This window comes from Poecilia formosa, unplaced genomic scaffold (assembly GCF_000485575.1).
Source record: "Poecilia formosa unplaced genomic scaffold, Poecilia_formosa-5.1.2 Scaffold207, whole genome shotgun sequence".
Classification (NCBI taxonomy): domain Eukaryota; kingdom Metazoa; phylum Chordata; class Actinopteri; order Cyprinodontiformes; family Poeciliidae; genus Poecilia; species Poecilia formosa.
The window spans coordinates 701807-728014 of record NW_006800146.1 but is presented as its reverse complement, the minus strand read 5'-3'; the positions used below and the strand labels follow the sequence as shown (position 1 = coordinate 728014).

The following is a 26208-nucleotide window of genomic DNA, read 5'->3' as shown; positions in this document are numbered from 1 at the left end:
TTACCACAACAATATGATTATCCATCTTCCCATCAGATGGTTTTGGACACAGAAATGAATCTATACCTAGCCTATGTTGGTATTACAAAGCCCTGGATCTGAATCTCGTTTTTGTGGCTCAAAATTGACTATTTTTAAATTATTTGCTTTGAGAAACAATAGGAAGGACTATTTTGATTTAATCATCAAAATTTATGTTTCACCAAAAAACATTTATCAACCAATCTGACAAGAAATAACTCATTAAAACAGGAGCCAGTCAGACACAGAATAACACAGACATGTCATTTTATTATGTGTAAAAACCGACAACCACGACATGATAACACTGGAAAATAAAAACACTTTTAAAAACACTGTCAGTCTGAGAAGGATTACAGCAGAATGAACCTCTGACCACAGTCCAGCATCCTTTGCGCTCCTATGCCTTGGTGATGTACCCCTCTTTGATGAGGAAGTCGTAGATTTTGCGCGTCTTGTTGACGTCGATCTTGATCAGGGCTCGGGCCTGCGCCAGCCGCAGCCCGCCCTGCCGCCTGCACTCGTTGAGTAAAGCCTGTTTGTACTCCAGGTAGGCCCCTGGCACCAGCCGCACCACCTGGCACAGCTACGCAAACACACGGGAAGAAACAAAACGAAAGTGTGGTTTTATGGCTGCTCTATCCAACGTCAGGAAGAGTTACCGTACAGGAAGTTGATCAACATCCTGTTTTAGTTTATAAAAACTACAAAAGCAAAGAGTGAAGGGAGTCTTTCTGCAGTAAACTAGGGATTATTTTAGTAATCGATTTTTCTGATAAAAAACTGGAACATTCTGAAGATTTTCATTTTCATGCAACATCTTAAGAACAAATATTTGATTGCCTACAACATGATAACAGTTTTCATTTAGTGAATTTGAAACAAGTGAAGCTAAAACTATTTTGGGTAAAACATGTTTACAGAAAAGGTGTTTTTATCTTAAATGAAAAATGTATTTATATTTTGAGCATGCATGTTCGTATACATATTTATACATTTGTTGGCTGAATTACTGCTCTGAGTGTGTTCTTTCAGCAAATGGCCTTTTTTAGAGTTTGTATGCTCCACTTAATGATTAACCGATTTTTAAATTAGATGGGGATTACTTTAATCATCGATTAATCTGATCAGTTGTTTCAGCCATACAGTAAATTCCCAGTAAAACTCGGGTATAAATAAACAAAGCGCTTACATCATGCCGAGTCTGACCAGATCTTTAAAATCAACATGTTGCTACAAGATAAATCGTAAAAAACTAACCCTGTAGAACGGTGGATCAGCTCCCTCCATATCTTGGCAATCTAACTAATGTCCAGAGGATGTTCAGGGTTTTAGAGATTTATTTGTAACCATTTCCTGACTTATAATTTTCAATAATCTTTTCTTGCTTGGAGTGTTATGTCTTTATGTTGCAAATACTGATTAACCAGTGAATTTTACCTTCTAGACACAGCGCATTGCCTTTATACACAGGCAATGCACTCAGGTGATCTCTATCCGACCACCACCAATTGACTGGACCTCTGCTGAATTAGGTCTGTCACTTTAAAAGGGGCGAAAATTTATGCAGTCACCATGAATCAAGGGGGGAGTTCATTTAAAATCAGTGTTGAAGTCGTAAGCATCATCTGTATAAACGGTAGAGAGGCTGATGTCGACAGTTACAGTCGACAGTTACCATGTTACATGGTTATGTTAGTCCTTATTTGTACAAATTTTACATTGACAAAGTTTCTTCTGTTAATATTTTGTCAAAAAAGCCAAAATTTTATTAAGGCCCATTTTGTAAAAACAGTGACTAAAAACAATGAATTTAAGCACTAGTTAGATAATAAATATATATAAAAATGCTCAAATTAAACATAATTAATTTTAAACCCCAGCATACTGTAAAAAGTGCATATTTTGGATATAAGATTAAAGAAAACTAGAACATTTCTGAAGAAATTTAAAGGGGTCCTCCCAAAGTGTGCCCGTCGGTTGGAACCCAGTGGTCTGGTGCTAAAATTTGCATAAATGCTAAAGTAAACTACAATGTACTCAATAGCATGTGGAGAGTAATGAGCATCTTGAGTAACATGGACTTACTCCATTCAATATGTTAAAATTAGTGTATAACGTAAAATTAGCCAAAATGCGAATGTTAGCCTAAATGCTTCCAGTGCCGTGTGGGGAATCACTAGCATGTTGTCTTACATTGACTTCCTCCATTCAGTATAATAGACATGGCTAATAAATAAACAAAATAGCTAAAAAGCTTATTTTAGGGAAAAGGCTACTGCTAATGTTTGTGCTAATGCTAAATCACGGCCTTCTGATTTTTACTTTTGCAAAAGTAAAAATCAGACATTTACTTCGTGGCACTTGGTTACCAGAAAATCTCTTAGCAACAGATTAAACAACAAATATTGTTTTTGTTCTAAAATGTAAGATTTATTCTGCTCTTTTGAAATATTACTTATCTTACACTACTTAACATGAAATGTGCTTTTGGTGAATTTGGCAGAAAAGTGAAAATGTTTTGTTATTTTGTCAGTGGTGGTGAATATATTATAAAACAGACATTCAACACAAAAGTAAAAATCTGATTTATACTTAGTGGCAGTTCATTACCTGAAAAAAATGGTCATCTCTTAATATTATTAATTATAAAACATGAGCTCTTTTGAAATACTGCTTATCTTCTTAGACACAAGAAATTTACAGTTGGTAAATTTTGCAAAAATAAAAATCAGGTGTTTACTTTGTGGGACTTGGTTATCAGAAAATGCCTACATCTCTTAGCAACAGATTAACAACAAATATTGTTATTGTTCTAAAAACATAAGATTTCTTCTCATCTTTTGAAATACTTCTCGTCTTGTACTACTTAACATAAAATGTGCTTTTGGGACTTAAGTGAAAATGGGGTTTTTTTTTGTCATTGAAGGTAAATATGTTCTAAAACAGACATTCAACGCAATTGTAAAAATCAAATTTATACTTCGTGGCAGTTCGTTACCAGAAAAAAATGCTCATCTCTTGACACCAAATTAATATCAAGTAATATTATTGTTTTATAAAACATAAGCTATTTTGAAATACTGTTTAAGTGCTCAGTCACATGAGATTTACAGTTGGTAAATTTTGCAAAAGTAAAAATCATATGAATACTTCGTGGCGCTTGGTTACCAGAAAATGCCTTCATCTCTTAGCAACAGATTAACAACAAATATTATTGTTCTAAAAACAAGATTTTTTCTGCTCTTTTTAAATACTTCTTGTCTTATATTATTTAACATGAATTGTGCAGTTGTTTACTTTTCAGTAAAGTGAAAAAGTTTTTTTTTTGTCATTGGTGGGGAAAATATTATAAAACAAACATTCAACACAAAAGTAAAAATCTGATTTATACTTCGTGGCACTTCGTTACCAGAAAAAAAAACACTCATCTCTTAACACCAAAATAATTATTGTTTCTAAAACATAAGCTCTTTTGAAATACCGCTTATGTGCTTAGACACAAGAAATTTACAATTGGTAAATTTTGCAAAAGTAAAAATCAGATGTTTACTTCGTGGCACTTGGTTACCAGAAAATGCCTTCATCTCTTAGCAACAGATTAACAACAAATATTGTTATTGTTCTAAAACGTAAGCTTTCTTCTGCTCTTTTGAAATATTACTTATCTTACACTACTTATTATTTAACAAGAATTGTGCAGTTGTGAAGTTTTTAGAAAAGTGAAAAAGTTTTTTTTTTGTCATTGGTGGTGAATATATTATAAAACAAACATTCAACACAAAAGTAAAAATCTGATTTATACTTCGTGGCAGTTCGTTACCAGAAAAAAAAGGTAATCTCTTAATATTATTATTTATAAAACATGAGATCGGTTGAAATACTGTTTATGTGCTTAGACACAGGAAATTTACAGTTGATAAATTTTGCAAAAGTAAAAATTAGATGTTTACTTCAAGGCACTTGTTTACCAGAAATTGCGCTCATCTCTTAGCAACAGATTAACAACAAATATTGTTATTGTTCTAAAAATATAAGATTTCTTCTCCTCTTTTGAAATATTACTTATCGTATACTACTTAACAAGAATTGTGCAGTTGGTTCATTTTTCAGAAAAGTGAAAAAGGTTTTTTTTGTTGAAATGCCTTACTTTGTAGGCATTTCAATGCTCTCTTATGCGTTGCTATGGCAGGGCCCAATGAACAAAATTTAAAGTGCAACAAAACACTGTTATGAAACTAACTGAGGTATAAGTTAAAGATCCACAGAGAGTCACGGTGAAATAAACATTTAGGCAGCATCGGGAAGTTTGGCCCTACAGGTTGCTTCTGCGACAGAACAAAACTTTCTAACCTTTCTAACACCCGACTGCAGATGAGCCAGAGATGAAATCACTGAGATTAACGCTAGGGTTCCGGGTGACCATGGCAACAAATAACTTGGGAGTTCTTGTAGCAAATGTTCCTGAGCAACACAATAGCAGCCTCGGGTTGGTTAACTGAATAATGAAGCTACTTGTTAATTTTTACAGGAGCTTTGAAAGCACGAATACACTGAGGTTAAACAGTCTGATGCTCACAGAGATTTCCTGATAAAGAGAAAGCTGAATCTTTATTGATGATTATCTCCTTCAAGTCTCACATAAAGGGACAATTTCTTTCTTCTGAGTTAAATCTCATCTTTCTTTAGGCTAGGAAAAGACCTGGATGTGCTACTTTTATCCGGTGAGCTGCAGAGGTCATGGTCACTCCTGGAAAAATGCTGCTCTAACCTCTTATGATTACCAGATAAGGTTTTATGGAAATTTAGAGGTAAACCTTTGGCTTAGATCATCAGAAAACAGTGAGCAGTCTCCATTCTGCCTATGCAGACAAACACCGGGACAGACTTGGCAGCTTTTCTCAAAGTTTCTCCTGTAGATATCCACAAAAGCACATTGCAAATTTTGGCATAAAACAATTTAAATGTATCTGAAGCAGGTGGGTTTTAAAAATCACAGAGAAGGCCTCTGCAGTGTCCAGTGTGTGCAGACATCCACACACTGGATGTCTGCAGTGTGTGAGGCTGTCATGGCCGTACCTCCTTCTCACGCTCGTCGAGCTTCTCTGTCCCTGGAAGTCCGGTCAGGTTGAGAGGAGGCGCGCTCCGCCTGCCTGTTGCTGAGCAGCAGACATGCAACAAAGTTTAAAACAGTCAGTTCACACGACAACGCTGCTTTAAACATCAGACAACAGACAGTTCACTGTCAGGGGAACAAAACGTTACAAAGCGTAAAATGGCTCAGTAGCACAGTTGATTGTGTTAAAAATAATAATTTCTTAACTTGTGTAACTTGTGATTTTCTCCACTGACTTAATGCGGTGAAATTAAGGCTTACTGTTTTCTAAAATGTTCAGTTTCACAATATGCTACTGTAATAAAATATGACTTATCTCAACAGGCTCTGTAAACCTACCACAGAGGTTTACAGCTAAGCTAAGCATAGCTTAGCTTAGCATGGTACAGTAACTATACTGTACCATGCTAAGCATATGTCTAGTGTAGTGTAGCACAGCATAGTTTAGCATTATATAGCCTACTATATTATAGTAGAACATAGCCTGACCTATAGTAGTATAGTCTACTATAGGTAGTATAGTCTACTATAGGTTAGCATAGCATAGCATAATATAATCAAGTATAATACAGGATAGCAAAGCATAGGATAACATTATATAGTCAAGTATAGTCAAGTATAATGTAACATAGCATAGTATAGAACAGTACAGTATAGTATAGCATAGCATAGTCTGGCATAGCATAATACATAGCATAACATAATGTAGTCAAGTATATTTATAGCAATATGGAATAGCATAGTATAGCCAGCAGACTATACCACTCCAGGCTGTACTAAACTACTATGAGTATTTGCTATATACATATAACTTATAGTATATGCTATATGTTTAGCATATACTAAGCATGTACTATCGAATAACAGTGTAGCAGTGCAGTATAGTATAGCATAGGAAAGCATATTATAGCACAATATAGCATTGTATGGCATAGTATAGCATATTTTAGCATAGTTTCATATAGTCTAGTAGAGTCTTGAATAGATCTATAATACTGCAATACCATCTGGGAAATTCTGTCTCATTTAAATAAAACTAAAGGTCTAGAGACATGAGAGTTTTGCCAACTCCTGCACATGCAGAGATGTAGGAGTTTAAGCTCTGGGAGCAAAGAAAACCGATGCTATTTTAAACGAGAGAAAGAGCAGAATAAATATGCCTGCGAAAGTGTATTTTTGAGTATTTAAGGAGAAAAGCTTTATTGTTATGGCTGAGCCCTGGAGCCACGCTGAGATGACACAGAGGATGGAGCGCAGAGGAAGACTAGGAGAGAAACTTCCTACCTGACACCGTGATTGTTGTGACAGCTGGAGTGACGCCAGCATCTCTGTAACAAAGAGGAGGAAGAAAAAGTCTTATTATCTCTGCTGCTGTGTTTATGCAGACACACATCCCACTTTTATGCAGCCTCTCTGTTCACTACTCTCACTCTCTCACTCCAGAATGTCATCCAAAAAAATAAAAAAAAGATGAGTCATTCCATTTGAGAGTTTTTATTTAGAGGTGGAAGTTGGACTGCAGCCAGTGGAAATGACGACGATGAAGCAAAACAAAACAAAACGAAATCGGAGTGGCACGTGTTGAAATGGCAGCACATGCTAAGGTGGGGATGGGGCTTATTGCAGCATAACACGCAGATCAGCGCGCAGACCCGTTGGACGCTCACATGGCTGCCTGCTTGCTGAGCCACTGCTGACACGCTCTGCCATCCTGGATGTACTGCAGAACGTCATTCAGCATGGTCCTCTTCCTCCGCTCGTCCTCGCGCATCCTCTTCACTCGCTCGTACACCTTGGCACCTGGTGGATGGAAAACGTACGAGGAAGAGTTCAAATGTGGAGCCACAGCAAGCTGGTAACTGCTCCAGACAACAGTGGAAAGCAGTGCAATGCATTGCCTACGGGTTAATGCAACAGTAACCAGCAAAGGAATGCCACCTTAAATGTTTTCGGTTTGTTTTTATTTAATATATATCTATATGTTTCAGTCATTTTTAACCTTTTTTTTACACAAGTAAAATAAGAAAAGAAAAGAAAAAACGTAATGCTGTAAAGAAAAACATAAGAAGCAAAAACAAAACAAAGCTAGTATAGAAATAAATATTTAAATCCCTGCCAATGGCAAGAATACAAAGCATAGACTGAGAAAAGTGTCAGCTTATTATACTGTTACTTTTTTATACATACAGCATCAATATATATCAATATATATTGTCACCATAACATTTTGCTGGACGATAAATTGTCCCAGTAATTATTGCGATAAACAATAATATTGTTTCTTTGAGGCCATTTCAAGTGAAGTGTCAACAGTAGAGTAGCAATGAAAGTTCAAGACTAATAAACTTTAGTTTTGTAAAGGACACTAAACATTGGTATAAACATTAAATATCCTAAATAAAACATGACAACCAAAATCAATAAATAAAAACAGGAATGAAAAACTTAAAATGGATGCCATGAATCTGTCAACAAAACTGCCATTCAAAAAAATATCAGTCATCAGAATGGAAATTATTGAGCTCATTTTAATTCCTCATGTGGTTAATCGATTAATTTCTTTTGCAATAGGTCAAACATCATCTAAATCAAAAATCTTTCCTGTATACTTTTCTAATACATAACTCCAAAGAAATCCAACTGAACCCTGGAGACAAACTAAATATTAAAGGAAGATTAAGAAAAATGACAAAAGTTCATCTGAATTTGTGTGTGTAATATTTTCAGTTGAAGACACAGTTTGACCTTTGGATTGTAGACGATTAAGTTGTTGCTTCAACAGTGTAGGCAGCGTTTTCATAACTGAGGCCATTTCCCAACATTTATTGTTAAAGTCGGACAAAGATTTAAGACACATCTCTTTTAGAGAGAAAAATTGTGTTGTTAGAGTACAGAGATTCTAGGATATCCAACGATTCTCAGCTCATCATTCCTAAATGGCCACACATGTAAAACTACATATAACTTTTGATATTTATATTGGAAAATTCCTCTGTATTCAGAAAATGTGTCTGCAATTGTTGTAGAAATCACATCTTTCTCTCAAATGTCCATAAGAGTGCAGGAATGTTTACAAAATGTGTCCAGTGTCCTGAATATGAGAACCATAAACAAACACTCAGGTTTATACTTGAAGTTTTTGGTCCCAAAAAGTGAAAATTTCAAACTCAACTCACTGCAGAAGGACTTGATTCCTGCCTTCCTGTATTCCTGCAGCCTGCGGATCTCTCTCCTCAGCTCGAACTCAACTGTGAAGAGGAAGAGTTGAAGGTTGCTTAAGCACATCTGCACAGACTGATTCATAAACAGAACAATAGATGCACATTCAGAGCCGCAGACTGTTTGAGAGGAGCCCTCCAGACACTCTGGTGGATGCAAAAAATCGAGTTAAGTCCTTCAGATGGCTGAATAAATACAATGAAAGCCGGATTTTTATACAAGTTCAAGTCAAGACGGATTTTATTTTCTCTTCAACAATAAAAAAAAAGACAAAAGTATAAAGTAAAACGAAGTGATTATCATCAGGACTGTGGTGCTACAGACAGAAGCTGAGTCTTCATCACAAATGTGCACAAAACTTTGACGATATCCAGATAAAGTTAAAATGACAAAAAAAATTTCAATCGCTCTGTTTTCATTAAATAAGAAACAGTTTTAAAAAAAAATCACACGTGAATAAACTGGTTCACATGATAAGTCAGTAAAACAACCCACACCATCATCCTCCAACTACTTCCTGTTGTCGTCTTCTTTGCAGTTTGTGGCAGAGGCAACACCTGGTTGTTGATCACATGACTCGTGATCCAAAAAAGTGTTTCCATCGGAGTTTTGTGAAATAAAGCAATTTTGATATGGCTAAAAAACACCTCATCCTGGCACCAAAACGTTTTATAGAGAAATTAGTTTTTTTCAAAATTGCTGTATTTCCATTAAATGAATTTATTTTCTTACTGTCAAACTGTGCAATTATGTGGCTAATGGAAACACAGCTAGAGGAACAAACAACAAAAATGCTTGCCAAGCACTCCAATTGTCATCATACCTCTGCACATGCCTCCAGAAACCAAGGAAATATAAGGAATATTAGTATTCTAAGCCTGGCGGGCACCAGGCTACGTGTTGTCTGTTTATTTTAAATAGTTTCTTATAAACCTAGCATCCCTAGGTTTATAAGAAACTATAAGCTTTTCTGGGGAATCTGGGTTTCTAAGTTGGCTTCCGATAAATGGATTCTTCCTGTATGAGTGGCCTTTCAGCCCGTGTCGGTACAGGACTCATTTCAATGGTGAGAACACCATTAGTTTTAGATTCATAGAAGGTATTTCCCTTTCCTCTCAGGGTGAAGGGTACATCTTCCATCAAACAAGTTCATCCATCCAGATCCTAAACGGTAAAATGGCTGGGCAAAAAGCTGATGTGTGTATTTATGCTTCAGGTGACAACAAACATAGAAAAATGGGGATCAGCAGAAAACAGTTTGCTGGTGTTGCTCAATGATGACAATGAGAACTCTACATCTACCAATGCAGGAATGGAAATAAGGTACTTTTCTTAAAATATGTTTTTCTGAAAATTGTTAGAACAAAAAGCCAGTCAGCTCTCAAGTAATTTCAGTCAGTCTCAAGCGTGCAGCACCTGCTGCAGATTCAGAAGCCTTCACACACTCACACACACACGCTGTTCTCTACGATCAGCAGAGACACAGGGACGTTTCAGAGCTAACACTGTGTGTCAAAGCTGGAACAGGAATGGCAGATCATGCCACACCAGACACAGTCGCTGATGTGTTACATGTCATGCCTTCCATTACTGAACGCAAACATGCCTCCAAAAAGCAGGTGTGTGTTCAGGCAACACCAAATCATCCCTGGTTGGGTTCACTGTGAACGAATAAGAGTGAGATGACGTCCTGAAGTGCGATATCTGGAGCAAGAGGTATAGAAATGTGTATCTTCTAAATACATTTTAATCTCGTAAAATCCAAATAAAAACTTAAAGAAAAAAACATTTCAAAAGATTAAATAAAATAAGAAAATATCCACACACTTTCTAAAAACAGAAAGCGGTAATGTCACTTCATCTTCCCACCAGGATTAAAAGTTACATCTTTTCAGAGTGAAAATCTGAAAGCGAGGTTTACTCAGTCTGGCTCGATCTTGGTGAATAAACTCTGCATGCTCACAGGTGAATGGGTCAGGTGCAAATACTGACGTGCGTGACTTTCGATGAATTTGTCATGTTCAGTCGGTCCGACCACTCTGGCAAACCGCCTCATGACCTCATACAGCTCCTGCACCTCTTTCGGGTAACATCGCTCTAACACTAACAGGAGAGAGAGAGAAAAGAGAGGACAGGAATGAGTGGGCAGCAGATCCAGGAGAATACAACTCAGAAACATGAAAGAAGCGATCCACCCCCTCAGGAGCAGTTTATGACTTCTGCTGCTTCAGCTGGAAAGTCATTTAGTTTGTTAGTTAATGAACAGAGAACAAACCTGTTACATTAATGTCACTCAGTGGCTTTTAGTGATGCTCTTACCCACTGTTTTTCTAAGACATAAAAGAAACTTCAAGCTGCAGCATGTAACTTTTAGTAAAAAGTGTTGGTTTTTTACACATCTGTTTAAACTATGTTTTAACAGTATGAGACAGATAATCTGTGAAAAGATCGAGCTCTTCCAACTCCTCCCTGAGCTGCTATTGCCATTAGCAGAAATGCATAACTGATTATCAGAAATAGCCAATCAGAGATGAGCCTGATTGGCAGGAGGCGCTGCCCATCAGGGTCGTGCCCTGCTCAATGTGCTAGTGGCAGAGAAACCACTGACCGTTCCAGGAAAACAATTTTTCCGCCATCACCGTGGTCATGCTAACTAGCCTTAGCAATCACTGTAGGGTCTGCAGTGGGGGAGGAGCTGTGGCATAGCAGAGAGCAAAGATGGAAGGTGTGAGCGGCCCATACACAAGGTTGATTCACAGTACTAAGATCCTCCTGGCTCTGATTGGTTATTTCTCAAGTTGTGGTTGTTTTGAAATAATCTGATAGGCTGACATAGGTTTCAGCTGTGCACTACATTGCCCCCGATGGTCTGGGGGCAATGTAGCGCACAACACTCGGGCGGATTTGTGTGGGTTCATGTGGATGAAAACTTTTCTGAAAGCGATCCTGTGTTTATGATATTATCTTGTTAAACAAAGTGGTGGAGATATATTCCCAGCTACGTGTGTACAGGGCATTAATCACATATTATGACAATTTAAGTGTATTTGAAATTCAATATTGGCACATTCCTCCCTGTTTTTTTTTGCCAATATCACTTTTGGCAAATAGTGACTTGGACCATTATTTTAGGAAGGTGACAATATAGAATTGTGACTGTGTGAATTGGAAGAAATCCCCAATAAATTCCAACTTTTGCACCAAATTTCTGTTTAAAAAACTAACAATAACAAAAGTGATTTTATCAAATAAATCAATGACAACTTGGGTTTATAACCAATATATATGAAACACGGATAACGTTTGGACTCCCCATCTAATACCCAACATAGAAAAGATGTTCTCATTTCTAAAATAAGTTTGTTGAAAATAAAGAAGCATTTGAAATAATCGAATAATTTTATTGCATTAATTAAAGACTAAAACATAAGAGCCTAACACACCAGAATAACTGAACTCAGGATCAGATTTAGACTGTGAAAAATGCACATTGTTCACAGTGATTCATGATCCGTTTATGCTATTTTCCCATCGCCACTTCCACCTATTTATGCTCGACACGGGGGGACGGACAAAGGAAAACAGCGACACCTTCCCAACCTTTTATCCTTGGCTTGTGAAACGATTCAGCGCTGCAGTCAACGGGGTCGATGGAGGTCCAGCTACTTCTTAAACCACAGGAATTGTTTAGGAATCAAAGTATGACTTCAAGAGACCCGGCGGGTAGATTTAGCACATTGGCAGGGGGATACACGCCCATGATCAGAATAAAACCCTGCCTGTGCGCTGCTGTTGCACCTGTTATCACGACCGCTCTGTGGAGACGGGGCTGATACGATCTCCTGAGGCGGCTGCAGGGAACAAATTCTCTCCCTGCAGCCGAATGGATCTTCACTTCTCATCCAAAACCACTGATTACACAAAAAGCTATTAACACTCAGGCTGTCTTTACACAGCTCAGCTTGCGTAATACAGTCAATAAAAAGATCTTTAATTGTCTATGTAGAAGTTTGCCTCTCAGAGCTCTCAATCTGGAGAGGGGAAATATTGAAATCACTAATGTAGCAACATTTAAAGGTGATTAAAACCTTAATACAAAAAAAAAAAACAAAAAAAAACAGCACCAGTAACTGCTTGATAAAGTTAGATTTTTAATCCTCCTCTTCTATTAATTTATTTGGAATGTGAAAGGTGACGTTATTAGAACATATTAATTTCTGAGGTGCACCGTTTCTGATCTGCTACAGGAAAAAAAAACGGATCAGCTGAGCCAGGCGGCTGGGAGTGACCAGCTACACTAAAACTGATTATGAGTCTATAGTTCAAAACTGCACCTGCACTGTAAAAACACAAAATCTTACCAAGCAAATTTGGTCTAATGTCTAGAGCAACTACGCTTAAAATACGACAAAACTAACTTACAAGTAACTTTTCAGAAAGATAGCCCAACTATTTTGTATTTCAAAAATTCCGTAGTATTTATGAATAAATACTGGGTCCTTTGGCAGATAATTTCACTTATAATAACATAGGAAAATGTTTTGTTATAAGTGAAATAATTTATCAGTGGAACTACTATAAAGCCCCAGGGCCCCCAAAACTTAGTGCTAGGTTTAGGACTAAGATGTGAATTCAGTTTAGGTTGGGCTTCGGGTTAGGCATGTGCTGGTAATGGTTTTGGGTAAGAGTTAGTTTAGAGAAATGCATTGAAAATGAATGGAAGTCAATGCAAAGTCCTGATATGCATATAAATACAAACTTATGTTTGTTGTGTGTGTGTTAGCAATCCTGGCAGAAATCCTGTAAGAGGATACAGAGGTTGTCCTAATGCTAGGTTAGCTTAAAAACACAGCAATAAAAAAAATACTGAACAACCGTAAGCACACACCTGTAGTGCTATAGATTGAAACATTCATGGGTTAAATCTGCTTGGTCAAGAACCAGACCTAAATCTAGCCCAGAATCTGTGGCAGATGAGGGGGAGATGATGAGCGATGATAACATCCACTGATTCTGTCCATCCAATCAAACTGAACTTGAGATTTTATTGCCAAAAAACATGAGCAAAAAACCCCAAAGGCTGCCACTGGAACAAAAGGTGGTTCTACAAAGTTATGGCCTTAAGGCGGTATAAATGTGTGCCACATTTATTCGTTTCCAGCTTAGAATATTTTAAAACACTTTGTGCTGTTTCTCTTCTACTTTTCAATTTGTGATGGCCAATCACATAAAACCATCAAGATCAAAACAGAGTACATTGAGGTTTGTGGTTGTGGCGAAGCAAAACGCCACAAAGTTTCAGGGGAATCAATAATTTTATAAGAAACTGTATATATTCAAGATTTATAACTCGTTCAATAACCTAAATGAGATGAATTTTGGATTTCTTATCCACTGCAGAGGAAAAACCTCAAACTCATACTCAATAAAACATTCAGCAGCCTTGCTGCATGGAAACAGAAACTCATCTCTTTTCTGCATGATTTGCCAGAGCGACGCTCCGCTGGTGAGTGTTCACACATTTAACTCCCCTGAACACGGATACACACTCTGAGACTTGTTGTGTTCGCCTGAAAGCTTCGGCCGCGTTGCCGAGTAACAAGACGAGTGTCGGAGCCCGAGAGGAGAGGCTTCTTTTGTGGGTTCAGACTGCGGAGTGTGTGAGCGTTAATTAACAGCTGCCGTCTCCGGCTGAGCCTATGAAGTCGTGTTCCTAACTGAGCACCGGACACACACACACACGCACACACACACACACACACACACAGGGAGGAAACCAGACCTCCAAACTGGGCCCAAACAGCCAACGACAAGCGGACCGACGGGTCGCGAGAGACACCACCGCTCCCATGATCGCATGTGACAGATGCATGAACGCGCATACATACACACACGCGCTCTTTGACAGTCTCCATGGCAACCAGTGTGCAGCTCCAGTCTGAGTTGGCTTTTGTCTTGAAAAGGCTGCAGAGATAAGGCAGCAGGGGCTAACCGGTGGACTGAAGGGAAACGTCAATAAAAGATGAGGGGGAACTGTTCCGACTCCAGAACTGGGAGCGGATTCCACTGAGCAACACATGGCGAGGCGGCACGGCGAGGAAAGTTACGAGGCACTATAACCGGGCAAAATCCTTTCGTGGTGCAAGCTCGCCATAAAAATCTAAACCCAATCTGCTCCGTCCCTGCAAGGAATTATATCACTGAGCCCAGTGAAATCCAACCTGTAACAGGTGGAGGATGCGGCCGTCTCCGCAGCAACGCCCTTCAAAACAGGGGAGTGAGGTTACGCCGATCTAACCTCCCACAGCCCATACGACGGGAAGATTCACACATTTTTCTGTTTTTTTTTATAAAACATATATCATATTTTATGTTTGAAGTGTGAACATTGCTGTAATTATTTGTAGTTAGTGAAGGTTTTACTCATCCATTATGACAGAACCGATGTGCAGAATGTATTCATGGTTCAAAACAGGGAACAACGAAGTTAACGCACAAAATGTTCTCTTGTTGAAGACATAAAAACAACAGAGCTATCAGGTTTCAGATTCTCCTTTTGGTTTCTGTGTTTTGAAGTGTAAGTACGCTCAACTCAAAATGGCCGTCAATATCGTAATAATTTACACAGTTTTTGAAAGTGATAATATAATTGAAAATGCAGTAGGTAACTTTTATAAAAAAAAAAATAAAAAAAAAAAGAAATTTAATATGTTTGTTAAAACTATCACTATGTTGTGACAGTATATTATGAGACAAACTGCTTGGTCATAGACAACCAATCAGAGCCGGGAGGGACGAGGGTCTTAGCGCTGTCAATCAAGCTCATCTTTTCTAGAAAATTTCTGAGATCAATCTCCGCCTTGCTGAGATTAATCTCAGAAATTTTCTAGAAAAGAAAAGGAAATTCTGAGAGCAAAAAGCTGAAATTTTTCTACATTTGAAACAGAGTGAATTTCCAAGTCGAAAAATTTTGACAAGCTCAAGACAAGACCAAGTTCTTTCTAAAAAATATGTGAAATAAACCTCAAAGTTTCAGAGTTTTTTTTTATTTTTAGGAAAATTACTTCCCTTTCTTTTTTCTTGTGTCTATAATGGCCCTAATACACTGTCAGGCCATTTCCATCATTTAGACAGAAAAACACTAATCTTAGCTCTTTAAGTTAAAAATGTACCTCTCTAGTCTTTTTTAAACAAATTGGACAGAAACATTTATTTCCATATTTATCCAGGCTCAGATATAACTAAAAATAATGTAAACAGTCAAGGACAAATGAAGGTTATTACAGCACGGTTTTGTTTGCACACATCCTCCAGAAAGCAGAGCAGCGATTTGGCTGCCAGGTATGAAATGTCTGGCCAAGCCGTTGTGAATGACTCAGCAGAGCTGATGAGTTTCTGAAGGGAACTCACTCTGGAATTTGCGCAGGTTGATCAAACCATGGTCTCGAATGATCCTGAAAGAGACGAACAGAGTGATGAACAGAGTGGTTCAGAAAAACGATCCTTTGATTGCTGAAGCAAACCTACAAGAAACCGTCACAAATTAGAAATGGAATACACTTTCGGTGTAATTTTATCTCAGTATAAATATCAAATAAACTCCCAATAAAGCTGTCTTTTTATGGCAATCCTAAATCACTCTTCAGTCAGTTTGTCTATCCTGAACCTGTGAGACGAACTCTTCAAACCCAGGACCTGGAAGGCGGCCAAAAACACACCAGGACTACAATTACTAGTACTTATTAGGCAGCAGTTGAACTTCGGGATGAATCGGGCGATACAGGAAACCGTGGAGCCAGTGTCAGAGTTGCTGATTCCTGGAAAGTGAAACAAGGCTACTGCTTTTTAAAGCCGTCTAAAGTCGGTTTCTACTAAACAGAATTCAGTGATTTTAGGGCCGGAGAAAGCTCACAAATGTGAGTTCTGATGTTCAGCTGTGGAGCTCAAGGTCTGATCTTACAATCCTCTCTGACAACTTAGCAGAGATAAAATAGGAGTCTGGCTGTTTGAGGTAGCTGGGAAACGCTCTGCGAGCCTTGAATGCCATTCCAACGAGTTCAGGGAGCAGAAACTCGTTAAAGTTGACTCTGTGATGGATGCGAGGTGCAGTGTGTAGTGACAAAGAGTGACAGCTGGCAGGATAACAACGGAACATTTATTTTCTTCCTAAAAGAAAAAAGAATGTTAAAGAACACCTATTATGCTTCCTTAAAAACAAGTTAAGAGATGTGCATGGGTTCTACAGAACATGTTCATTACATTTCTTGCACAAACTCATCCTCAGATAATGAAAAGTCACCTGCTCACTCAGTTCTGCCCGTTTTGAGCTATGTTCAAAATGAGCTGTTTTTTAGGGTACTGTTGCTTTTATGCAGATAAGTTGCTTCTGGCCACGCCCCCAAACTCAGCATTCACACTATGTACATGTAAAAATGAGTCAACCAGCCAGCCCGAATTTACAAAATCAAATGAAATATGGCGTCAATCAACTATAATTTTTAAGATATTAAAAAAAAGTTTCTATGGGTTATCAGAAATCAAACTGCGCTCCACACTGCAGGTTAACAAACTCAAACAAAATTGATATAATTAAATTTTGCTATGTTTGTGCAGCTTATTGCCACTTCTGGAAACTGGATTGGCTTGTGGAGTTTTGATGACATCTGGAAACATTTATTAATATCTTTAAAATGATAGTGAACACAAATACAAATTTGTTCTGCTCAAACGTTTCACTTGAGTTGAAGGAAGTGGGAGCAGCCCACTTCACTCTGGTGGAGTCCAACCCAGAAGAAGAAGAAGAAGAAGAAGAAGAGAAAGTCCCTGTTCTTTACTGGAGCTAATAAATAATGCACTCGTCTTTTTTCCAGCAGTCAGAGTACAGCGCATATGGTGGAAAAGCCAGCTGACCAAATGTGCTAGTAACAATGAAGTGGACGCTGCTCGACTGTAGTTGCTACAAGAGAAAAAAAGACTGAAATCTTTGGTTCTAATCTGACTACGTGCAAAATTAAAAGTTTATGAATATTTTGACATTGCACTGTACTTGTGGAGACACAAGTACAGTGCAAAACAAAATGACAAATGATGTCATTTTGTTTGTCCGACAGTTTTATTCTAGCAGTAAAAGAAATTTTGTTTTATTGTCATCTTAAGATGATCATTCAGTTTTATTTGTTTTGACCAACACTAAACTCTACAAAGATATTAGTATTGGCAAATATTAAAAAAGACCAAAAAAAGAAAATGCTTAAATAATCAAATATTTATATGATGATCCAAACAATTAAAGTGGAATGAGTAAATCTGCTAGAATTTCATGTGAACAGTGTCTAAGATAGACGAGAAAATGCAGGGAAACAAAAAGACTAAAAGTGACGATGCTGCTTTCTGTAAACCGGATTGTTCTTCAGCATTAAAAACATTTAAGAACGGCCATGTTGTCAAACAGACTGGCATTCACATGTTAGAGAAAAGAACAAATGCATTTCTAAATATGTTCAAGGACCCTGCGGCTTGCAAATTCAACCTGAAAGACTAAATGCACGGCAGCAAACAAATTGGCTTAAAGTTAGCAACCCGTTCAGTGATAATCCCATCTACTCTGAACTGGCGGCTTTCGACAAAACACAAAACAATGTTATAAATACATCCATCCAGTGAAATGCTAGTAAAGTAAGCAGAGAGCTGCTGGAATAGGTGTGAATGACTAATTGTAGCCCAGTGTAGAAAACACCAGGGCAAAGAATACAGAAGCTTCTGACGCCATCTGCTGGAAAACTGAGATCACTGCATTTTCACATAGAATGAAATAAAAACAAACACCTACTTCTTTCTTCTTTGTCTCTCTTTTAATCTCGAATGATATATATCAACGACTGCGAGCTTGAGAGCTGTGAAAGAAGCAGAAAGTTAAAGTGGACGGTGCAAATCAGACAATATGATTTAAAAAATAAAAGCTAAAGTAGCCGTACAGTGCAGTATATCCGAGTCATCGTCCACAAAGTCGATGTCTTTCAGATCCCATTCTGCGTAGTTGTCGAACTCCTGGGAGAGACAAAAATGGCGTCAGGCAGTGATGAGGTCGCTAAGACGACTCGTTGCCAGGTGACAACCCAAGGTGTGAGTCACTATTTTCATTAACATTTACTGCCAAGCCCTCTGGTGGCCGTTTAACCGATTCACTCGTCCGGACAGGTGAAGTCAGCTCAACCTCACCTCCATGAAGTCCGCCCTGGCTGGCATGTACCCTGCCATGTCCCGAGACAGAACTGAGTCAAAGGTCGGCCGGGGGGGGTCGTCAGACGCTGTGGGGCCAGAGAAGCAAAAATGCTTCAGTGGTTTGTGATTATTTACATTCTGGGCTGGACTTTAGAAAGAGCTCACCTGGGCAGTAGCCCAGGGCATCACTTTTTGGGGGGCATCTGCACATTTTTTTTTTCTTATGAATGCAGATATTGTCATATCAGGTGAGATGTAATATTTGGGGGGGTTTATGAATATAAACAATACTCAAGTGTCTGAAAATGATTAAGTTATAGTCTCTTTTTTGGTGTCAAAATCTACCATTTTCAGTAGGTATCATCAGTTCTTGCCCAGTCCTGCGTGTAATATGGTAATATACTGTATTAGCAAAGGAATTTTTCTTTAGTTGATAGGGCACCAACAAACTAAATAATTTCCATCCCAGGGGCCAAAATCCAACCCATATTACAGATTATTTAAGGAATAGTGTGTGGTCTGTGAAATCTTTATTGTTTGCTAAAATAAGAAAAAGAAGATCAAGAATAAGAACCACAGTTCTACCAGAGTTTAATGATCAATAATTTGGATTAATAACTTGAAAATACGTGTAGCAAAAGTCAAGTAAAGCTTTTAATTTAAATATAAATTAAGTAAAAAGCATGTTTCTCAAAAAAATTTATTTGAATCTTATATATGATGGAAGATAAAGTCTGGACTTGCAAACATTCTCCACACTTCACTTAGAAAATGGTCACGTTTTATTAATTCCCATCATTTACAAAGCTACCTTGAAACACCGTGTCAGACTAATCTCATTAACCATCATTTTAAAAGAAAATTAAGAAAATAATCGGCATATTGTGTCTCTTTGGAAGGGTTTTGTGTCCTGTTGTGAGAGAAAATGAAAGAGATAAAACATGGAAACAGCTTACGTTTGAAAGGAATGGCTCCGTCTGCATAGCAAGAGTCTTTTGCTTTCCGCAGGCTGAGCAAGGTGGAGGAGAAGAGCGGGTTATTGATGAAATTCTTCATGTAGTGGCTCTCGCATTCTTCTTTGGTTTTAGTGCGCATCTGATATGCTACGTCCTGCCTGGAGAGGCGAGAAAAACACAAAGATTCATCCTTCAGCTCCGCCGAGGACGGTTCGTCCAGATTTATGAACCGGTTGCTCCGGGTTGATGGGTTTAGGAAACAGAGCGCAAATACTATGTTTTTATTTATTGTGTTTAATTTAAGAGTAGGAGACAACAAGATTGCATTCGGCCAACTAAAAATGAGTTAGGGTGTTTGAATTGCTTGCGTAGTACGAGGTGGGTTCCTTCAAGTTTTAAAAATTCCCGCAGACTAATATTTCAGGAATTTTTAAAGCGCCAGTATTATGTATTTTTCATCCACACAGAGCCATTTTATAGCTCAATTAAGCAACTATGTTGGATGTATGTATGTATGTATGAATTAAAATAAATTTGACTTTGTAATTTAATGCCTTGAAATTGGCCCTCTTTAAAAAATCTTGCCTTTTCTGAAATTCCGCATTACAACATGGCTCCTCCATCACAACATGGCTCCTCTATTAACCTTTTAGCAACGAATTTACCAGCGTTGCACTGAGAAGTAGCTCCTATAATGAACTCAGCAGGTGTTTGCTAATTGCTGCTGGCAAGTCTGAAGGAGCTGAGTGGAGGAGTTATGGGGGTGGGGGCGGGAGTGATCTGTGAGGCGGAAGACCCGAAACTTTGAAACTGCACCTCGCAGGAGGAGCTGCACCTTGAAGGTGGAGGTAGGTAAACCCAGGTGTTTTCCACAGCTGAATGGTTGCCATGGAGATTAAAGGATTTCTTAAACATGCAGGAAAGACTTAAGGCAACACTCTGGGTATGTTTTTGATGAAGAAATATTAAAAATTATGTTTTTCTTTTGTTTCTTGAAGATTTTTCACCTCTCATCCAAAAGTCTGATCATTTTAACAAAAATAACCTATCACAAGAAATGTACTGGATGGAAAAATAAGTGGAAGAGTAGACAAACAAATGGATGAAAGCTATTGTTTTCAAGCTGGAAACAATAAATGACAAAACAACCTTTGGTGGAAGAACATTTCCTCACAGACCAAAACATCAAACTCATTAAAGTATCACAAACTGAACTCATTCAGCCGAGAGTGTTCACGTCTCCCCGGAAGGCTGAATGCTCGGCTTCGTGCTTCGTGTTGAGCTCTGAGCTATGACGCAAACATTTAATATTTAACCTGAGAGCAAACGGCAGCGGTGTGATGAAGAGCTTCAACCCCGAGGCTGTGAAACCCAGAAACAAACCTTGAAACCTTAAATAAATGACACCAGAGAGTGTGGGAGAGGGAAAACAATCAGGCAGACAGCCTTCTCAAATCACAGTGAGGAAGTGCCCACCAGTTCCCAAAGCCGCAGTCCATGACCGCCTCCAGCAGCGCCATCTCCTCCTGTGCCGTCCAGCCCGGCTCCAGAACCGGGAAGTCCGACGTCTGCAGGGCAGGGAAGTAGAGTAACACAACTCAGAGGACTGTGTGTGTGTGTGGGGGGGAGGTATGCAACATGGTGAAGTACAAGAAACATATAAAAATACTCACCATAATTTCATATTTGTGATCACTCTGATGTTTTTTGTACTCAAATCCCCTGGTGAAACACTGAAAAAGATCCACAGGTTAGACTGACTGAAGTCACTCTGACTTCCTACTAAAAATACTTTTAAAACCAGGAAAAGATTCTCCTGTTCTGAAGCTTTTAACCCTCCAAAGCGACCAGGAGGAAGTTGATGGGTTGTCCCGTCAGACCATCAGTTCCAAAAACAACAACAACTACAAAACTCATAATAGCGTACGCAGGGTTAGTGTGACTGCACAAAACTTGCCCAAATGACCCCATCTCTTAAGACTGTCAGACAGTTAAAATGACAGTGGACTTCCAGGTCGCTGCGATCGCAAACATTAATGCAAATTCACTCGTCATTCATAAATTTTGCACGGACTTGAAATTTTCACCAGTCATCTCTGACCGATCACCTCAAAGTTTTTGGATTTCCTTCTTTTCTGACCAATCACTGCAACTCGGTTGAATTTTGACCAATGCCTGTAGCCACTTTCTAATTTCACTTCCCGTCTCTTGAGAGACAAACCTGCAAGACAAAATCAAGGGTGATGCTTGATGATACTATGTACCTTTTTTCTGTTGAGATGTCCTGTAGGATTTGCTTGTAATGTAAACAATTCACGTTAAAGTGAATGATTAATACGGAATTCTTCTTTTAAATTTTGACAACTCCTTGGGACAAAATTTGATTTGTATGTTATTTCAAGAAAGTTCTTGCATCTTATATATGTTAAAATCTTGTCTTTTTTTTTGGGGGGAAGGGTATGTGCAGCAATTTAAACTTTTTTGCAAGACCATGTTATGACTGAAACCTTTCAAAAAAGGCACCACAATAATCCGTAACTTTAGCCTGCAACAATTTCAAGAAAACACTGCAAAATCCTGGAGAGACGGACTAATACCTGGAACCACTCAACACCTAAACTAGACAAATATTTGTAAAAGACTGAATCAATTATAATCTAATATAATAACTGCATGAGTCAAGATTATATATAAATATAGCTACATATAAATTGCTCTTAGCAAGATGCTAGTCCTGTTATATAGAGAGGATTTTGTTCTTGTATATTTTTACACAGGTTTAATTATAAAACAAAAAACATAATTGATCTAGGATTAAAGAAAACACAATTATCTTTAAAAGAAACATGGGCTCCTATACACAAACAAAATGTTTGCAGCTTTTTGTTTTAGCAATGGGCACAATGCTACTCTAGAAATTTATACTGTATTAAAAAAATGATTCCCATGTACACAAAATTTACCATGTAAAAGGGAATTTATTTGTGAGTGTTAACAAAAAGAGGAGAGACTGTTTCAAGTTTAGAAGCAGACCAAAGCCACAACTTTTAATCTGCTCCTCGCTACATCAGCAACCTTTAGAGTTCAAAGCTAGATACCTTCATTTACAGTATATGAGGTTGTCCACCTAGAAACTACACATTCCTGTTACGTCTCTATATTCACGCCCAATCATGGTCTACGAAGGAGCATCAGGGTCACTTGGAGCAAACACTGAGATTTTTTTGTTATCTTTTCTTTTACAAAATAAGATCAAATATTGACTTGAAGAATAAAGTCAAAATGTTAAGAAAAAAAAGTCAAAATTCTGTTTTGTGACAAAAGTCAAGTTATTGAAAATAAAGTAGAAATAATATCTTACAGAAAAGGCAAGATGGAACTGTTATGTTCTTTCCAAGCTGTGTTCGCTAAGAGAAGAAAACGGACACAAAAAGACCCACTTCTGAAGCCACAGGCTGCAGACCCCCATTCCCGAAGCTTATCTCAGTCCAGAGATATTTTAGGAGTGCTGAGGAGCCAACAACGTGTTTTATCTCTTTCATGCATAACACACAAGTTAATTTTAGCAATCAACACCAAACTCGACTAAAATCAAGTGCAGGAAAGTCAAAAAAAACAAAACAAAACAAGCATAAGAGAAGATAAAAAGAACCATTCCCTATAAGTGGATTCAGTCAGAGGTCTGCTGATGAGCCACGTGTTTGTTATCCACTCACCTGGAGGCAGAGCAGAAACGGAGCTGGTCCACATTCTGCACACTTGATGTAAGGCTCAGTTAGATACGAGGAGCACCCTCTGCAGGGCGGCTTGTCAAAGGGATCATCTGCAATATTACAGGCGTTATGATTAAAACATTATGGTCACGGTTTACTTACTAATTATAGACTGTAGAACACAGATACATATAAAATATAATCATTAAATAAATATTCTCTAAGCAGTCAGAATTTCAAAGTGGTTTAATTTAGGCTATAAAATAACATTTGGCTAAAAATGTTAAAGCTAGCTAATGTTTGTATTTAGTTCCTTATAATTAGCTTTAGGTTTGCGTCTTTATCGCTGTTTAACTGGTGTCGAATATCTTCAGCAATACCAAAATGTATCCTTTTATATTTTAAGGCTTTGAATGAAACATTTAATGCGCTTTCTTTATCTATGAATGCTAACGTTAGCATGGCTAACAACATAGAGCAACGGCTTGGAAAAAAATATCATAAACACGCCAACACTAAAGGAACAGCTGCTGAATTTAATTTGTTGTCTATGTGTTTTTACAGACACTTACTTGTAAACGAAGCTAGACAGTCCATTTTAGTATGATTTTTGGAGAGAAAAAAAATAAAAACAAAACCCCGAATTGAGGTTCAGGATTGATCTATTTCTCGAAGCTCAAGTCAAAGCTAATCGAGTGCATATGATTCGATGCGGAGACTGTGGGATACACGAGATTTTAATATTTTTAACATGCAGGTTGAATGGACATCGTTGAGTGCATAAAAACATGTCTATGCATGCGCAGTACATTTAGATGCATATAAAAGGAAACGATTCCTAAACTTGTGATTAAAGAAATTGTTTTAAATGTTCATTTTTTGCTTACACCTCAAGACACATACAAATTGCCTACTGTAAGCACTGGGTTGATTAGTTTATGTTGAAAACGTATATATTTTTGTGAAACGGTTTCTTCTGCCCGAATTTGTTATTTTGTGGTTGTATTTTTATTTATTTATTTATTTACTTATTTTCATTTTAGATTTTAAGATACCAGAATTTGAAATAGCTTATTTTGTTTCGCTGGTGACATAATATTTGCATATTAAATCAAATGTTATGATTAGTACATACTCATTATATACATAAACATATGTATACAAACACACATTCGCTATATTTAAGCAATTTTTCCATTCAGGTCACAAGGAAAAGGTTTATTTCCCCCTTTTGCCACCAGGCGTCGCTCTTGCTCCAGTGTCTTACATATGAAAAATGCCAATGCCTTGCAAGCCTTTGTTTTCACTTTCAGCACAGGCTACCTCTTGAGCCTTGTGTTTCTGTCTATGTGTGTGTGCGCGAGTGTGTGTGTGTTAGCATTTGTCACCCTGTACAGTCCAACAAATACTACATTGTGAGGACCCACTGCTCCTCATGGAGCAATGTTAAGTCCTTGTGGGGAGAGATAGACATACTGTGTGTGCATGTTTGTGTGTGTGCACGTACGTGCGTGCGTGCGTGTGTGTGTGTGTGTGTGTGTGTGTGTGTGGGTGTGTGTGTGTGTGTGTGTTGGTTGGTTGGTTAAGCTGAGAAGTGGAAAGCCATGAGATGGATATTACAGTTCATCCCAAAACGCCCCCATACTGTTTTTCGTCCTCAGCAGTGCTCTTCCAGGCCTGAGAATGGCTTGATTCCCCCCTGTTTAATATAATAAAGTAATAAATATCCTGTTCTACATATTTTCCACAGAACCTCTGTGTTCTGGCCCCTGAATCAAATTAGAACTCCAGCAGCAGCTCAAGCACTCCCTCTGTCTGCACAAAAGGGGATCCAGCAAAATGAATACCTCTAAAAGTTGACGCCTAGAACTGCAGCTTTGCTTCTGGTCCCACCACTTACGGTCCACAAGTGAGTTTATCTGACAACTGGATGTTAGTTTTCTTTTTTTTTTTCTTTGCTTTGTTAGCTAAGTCAGAGCAAATACACACAGTAGGAGCTATAAGCCTCGAGAAATGAAAAGTTCTGCATGAACTTGGAAGTGCTTGTTAGGTTAAATGATTGTCCTCCTGCTCCCTGTGAAGACAATACGCAGTGACAAGCGTGTTCAGCCCCGGTAAAGCGTGGGTCCCGTCTCCTGACACTCTGGGTCGACAGCAGACCTCGAGGGAGAGACTCATTGAGAGCGGCGGGGCCCGAAGCGCCGCAGATACATGAGTAATTACAAAGTGGCTGTCCAATGCAACAGAACGGAGCATGATAAAGGGACGGTTGTACTTCCCCTCTCTGTTATTTCCAGCTAGCTGTTGAAACGGTTTGTTTGACAATCCTGTGGGAGCGTTACAATTTGTGTGTCTTTGAGAGGGAACTTCTCCTTTCTATGTGGCAGTTTGTAGTTTAACCAAATGAAGCCAGCCTATCCCTGTGTACTCTCTCACAAAGTCTTTTGTTCTTCAAGGATGAACCAAACCAACCATTTCGTTCTGTCATTTGGACTATACCATTGGTTTAAGGTTGAGGGCCAACAATAGGCTGAACTGCCTTGAAAAGAAAAACATTCTCGTCCCTTCAGACCATACAGGCATTTCAACTATATAGGGTCCCTCTATTTTGGGTAGAAGAAGATCAAGGCAATCCATTGTCGGTTGTCAGTCTCGTATCTTGTTTTAAGAGAATTCCCTAAAGTGCTAAATAATGAAAATACAGATGTCCGAACTGAACATGAGCACATCTCTGTGAAAACCCTTCTTTATTCAGTGACGTTACTGACCTGTTGATGAAAAAAATATCTAAAACAAAACAATAAAAAATAGCATGTGTTTTCACGGGAGGCATGGGAACGCAATTCTTTCACAGATTAACGTTTATGAGGACACCAGTGTCTTCATGGACCCATTGTCTGAGCTAAATATATATATATGGATGGATGGATGGATGGATGGATGGATGGATGGATGGATGGAT

General features: G+C 38.2%; 1 protein-coding gene and 1 long non-coding RNA gene across 2 annotated transcripts; both read right to left on the bottom strand.

The window, feature by feature from the left end:
- Positions 1 to 271: 271 nt before the first annotated feature.
- tada2a (transcriptional adaptor 2A) lies at positions 272 to 23956 on the bottom strand. The gene is made up of 15 exons (XM_007567346.2): positions 23819 to 23956; positions 23250 to 23356; positions 21207 to 21266; positions 21010 to 21101; positions 19534 to 19691; positions 18575 to 18663; positions 18331 to 18403; positions 18186 to 18249; positions 15767 to 15810; positions 10349 to 10459; positions 8314 to 8385; positions 6805 to 6937; positions 6422 to 6465; positions 5101 to 5180; positions 272 to 607 (listed from the first exon to the last, which is right to left on the bottom strand). Exons 1-15 carry the CDS (start codon positions 23841 to 23843, stop codon positions 422 to 424), a joined length of 1338 nt encoding a protein of 445 aa, XP_007567408.1. The 5' UTR covers positions 23844 to 23956; the 3' UTR covers positions 272 to 421.
- On the bottom strand, positions 2546 to 3477 carry LOC107838068 (uncharacterized). The gene is made up of 2 exons (XR_001664126.1): positions 3434 to 3477; positions 2546 to 2634 (listed from the first exon to the last, which is right to left on the bottom strand). It is a non-coding gene; the product is annotated as an uncharacterized LOC107838068 (long non-coding RNA).
- Positions 23957 to 26208: the final 2252 nt, after the last annotated feature.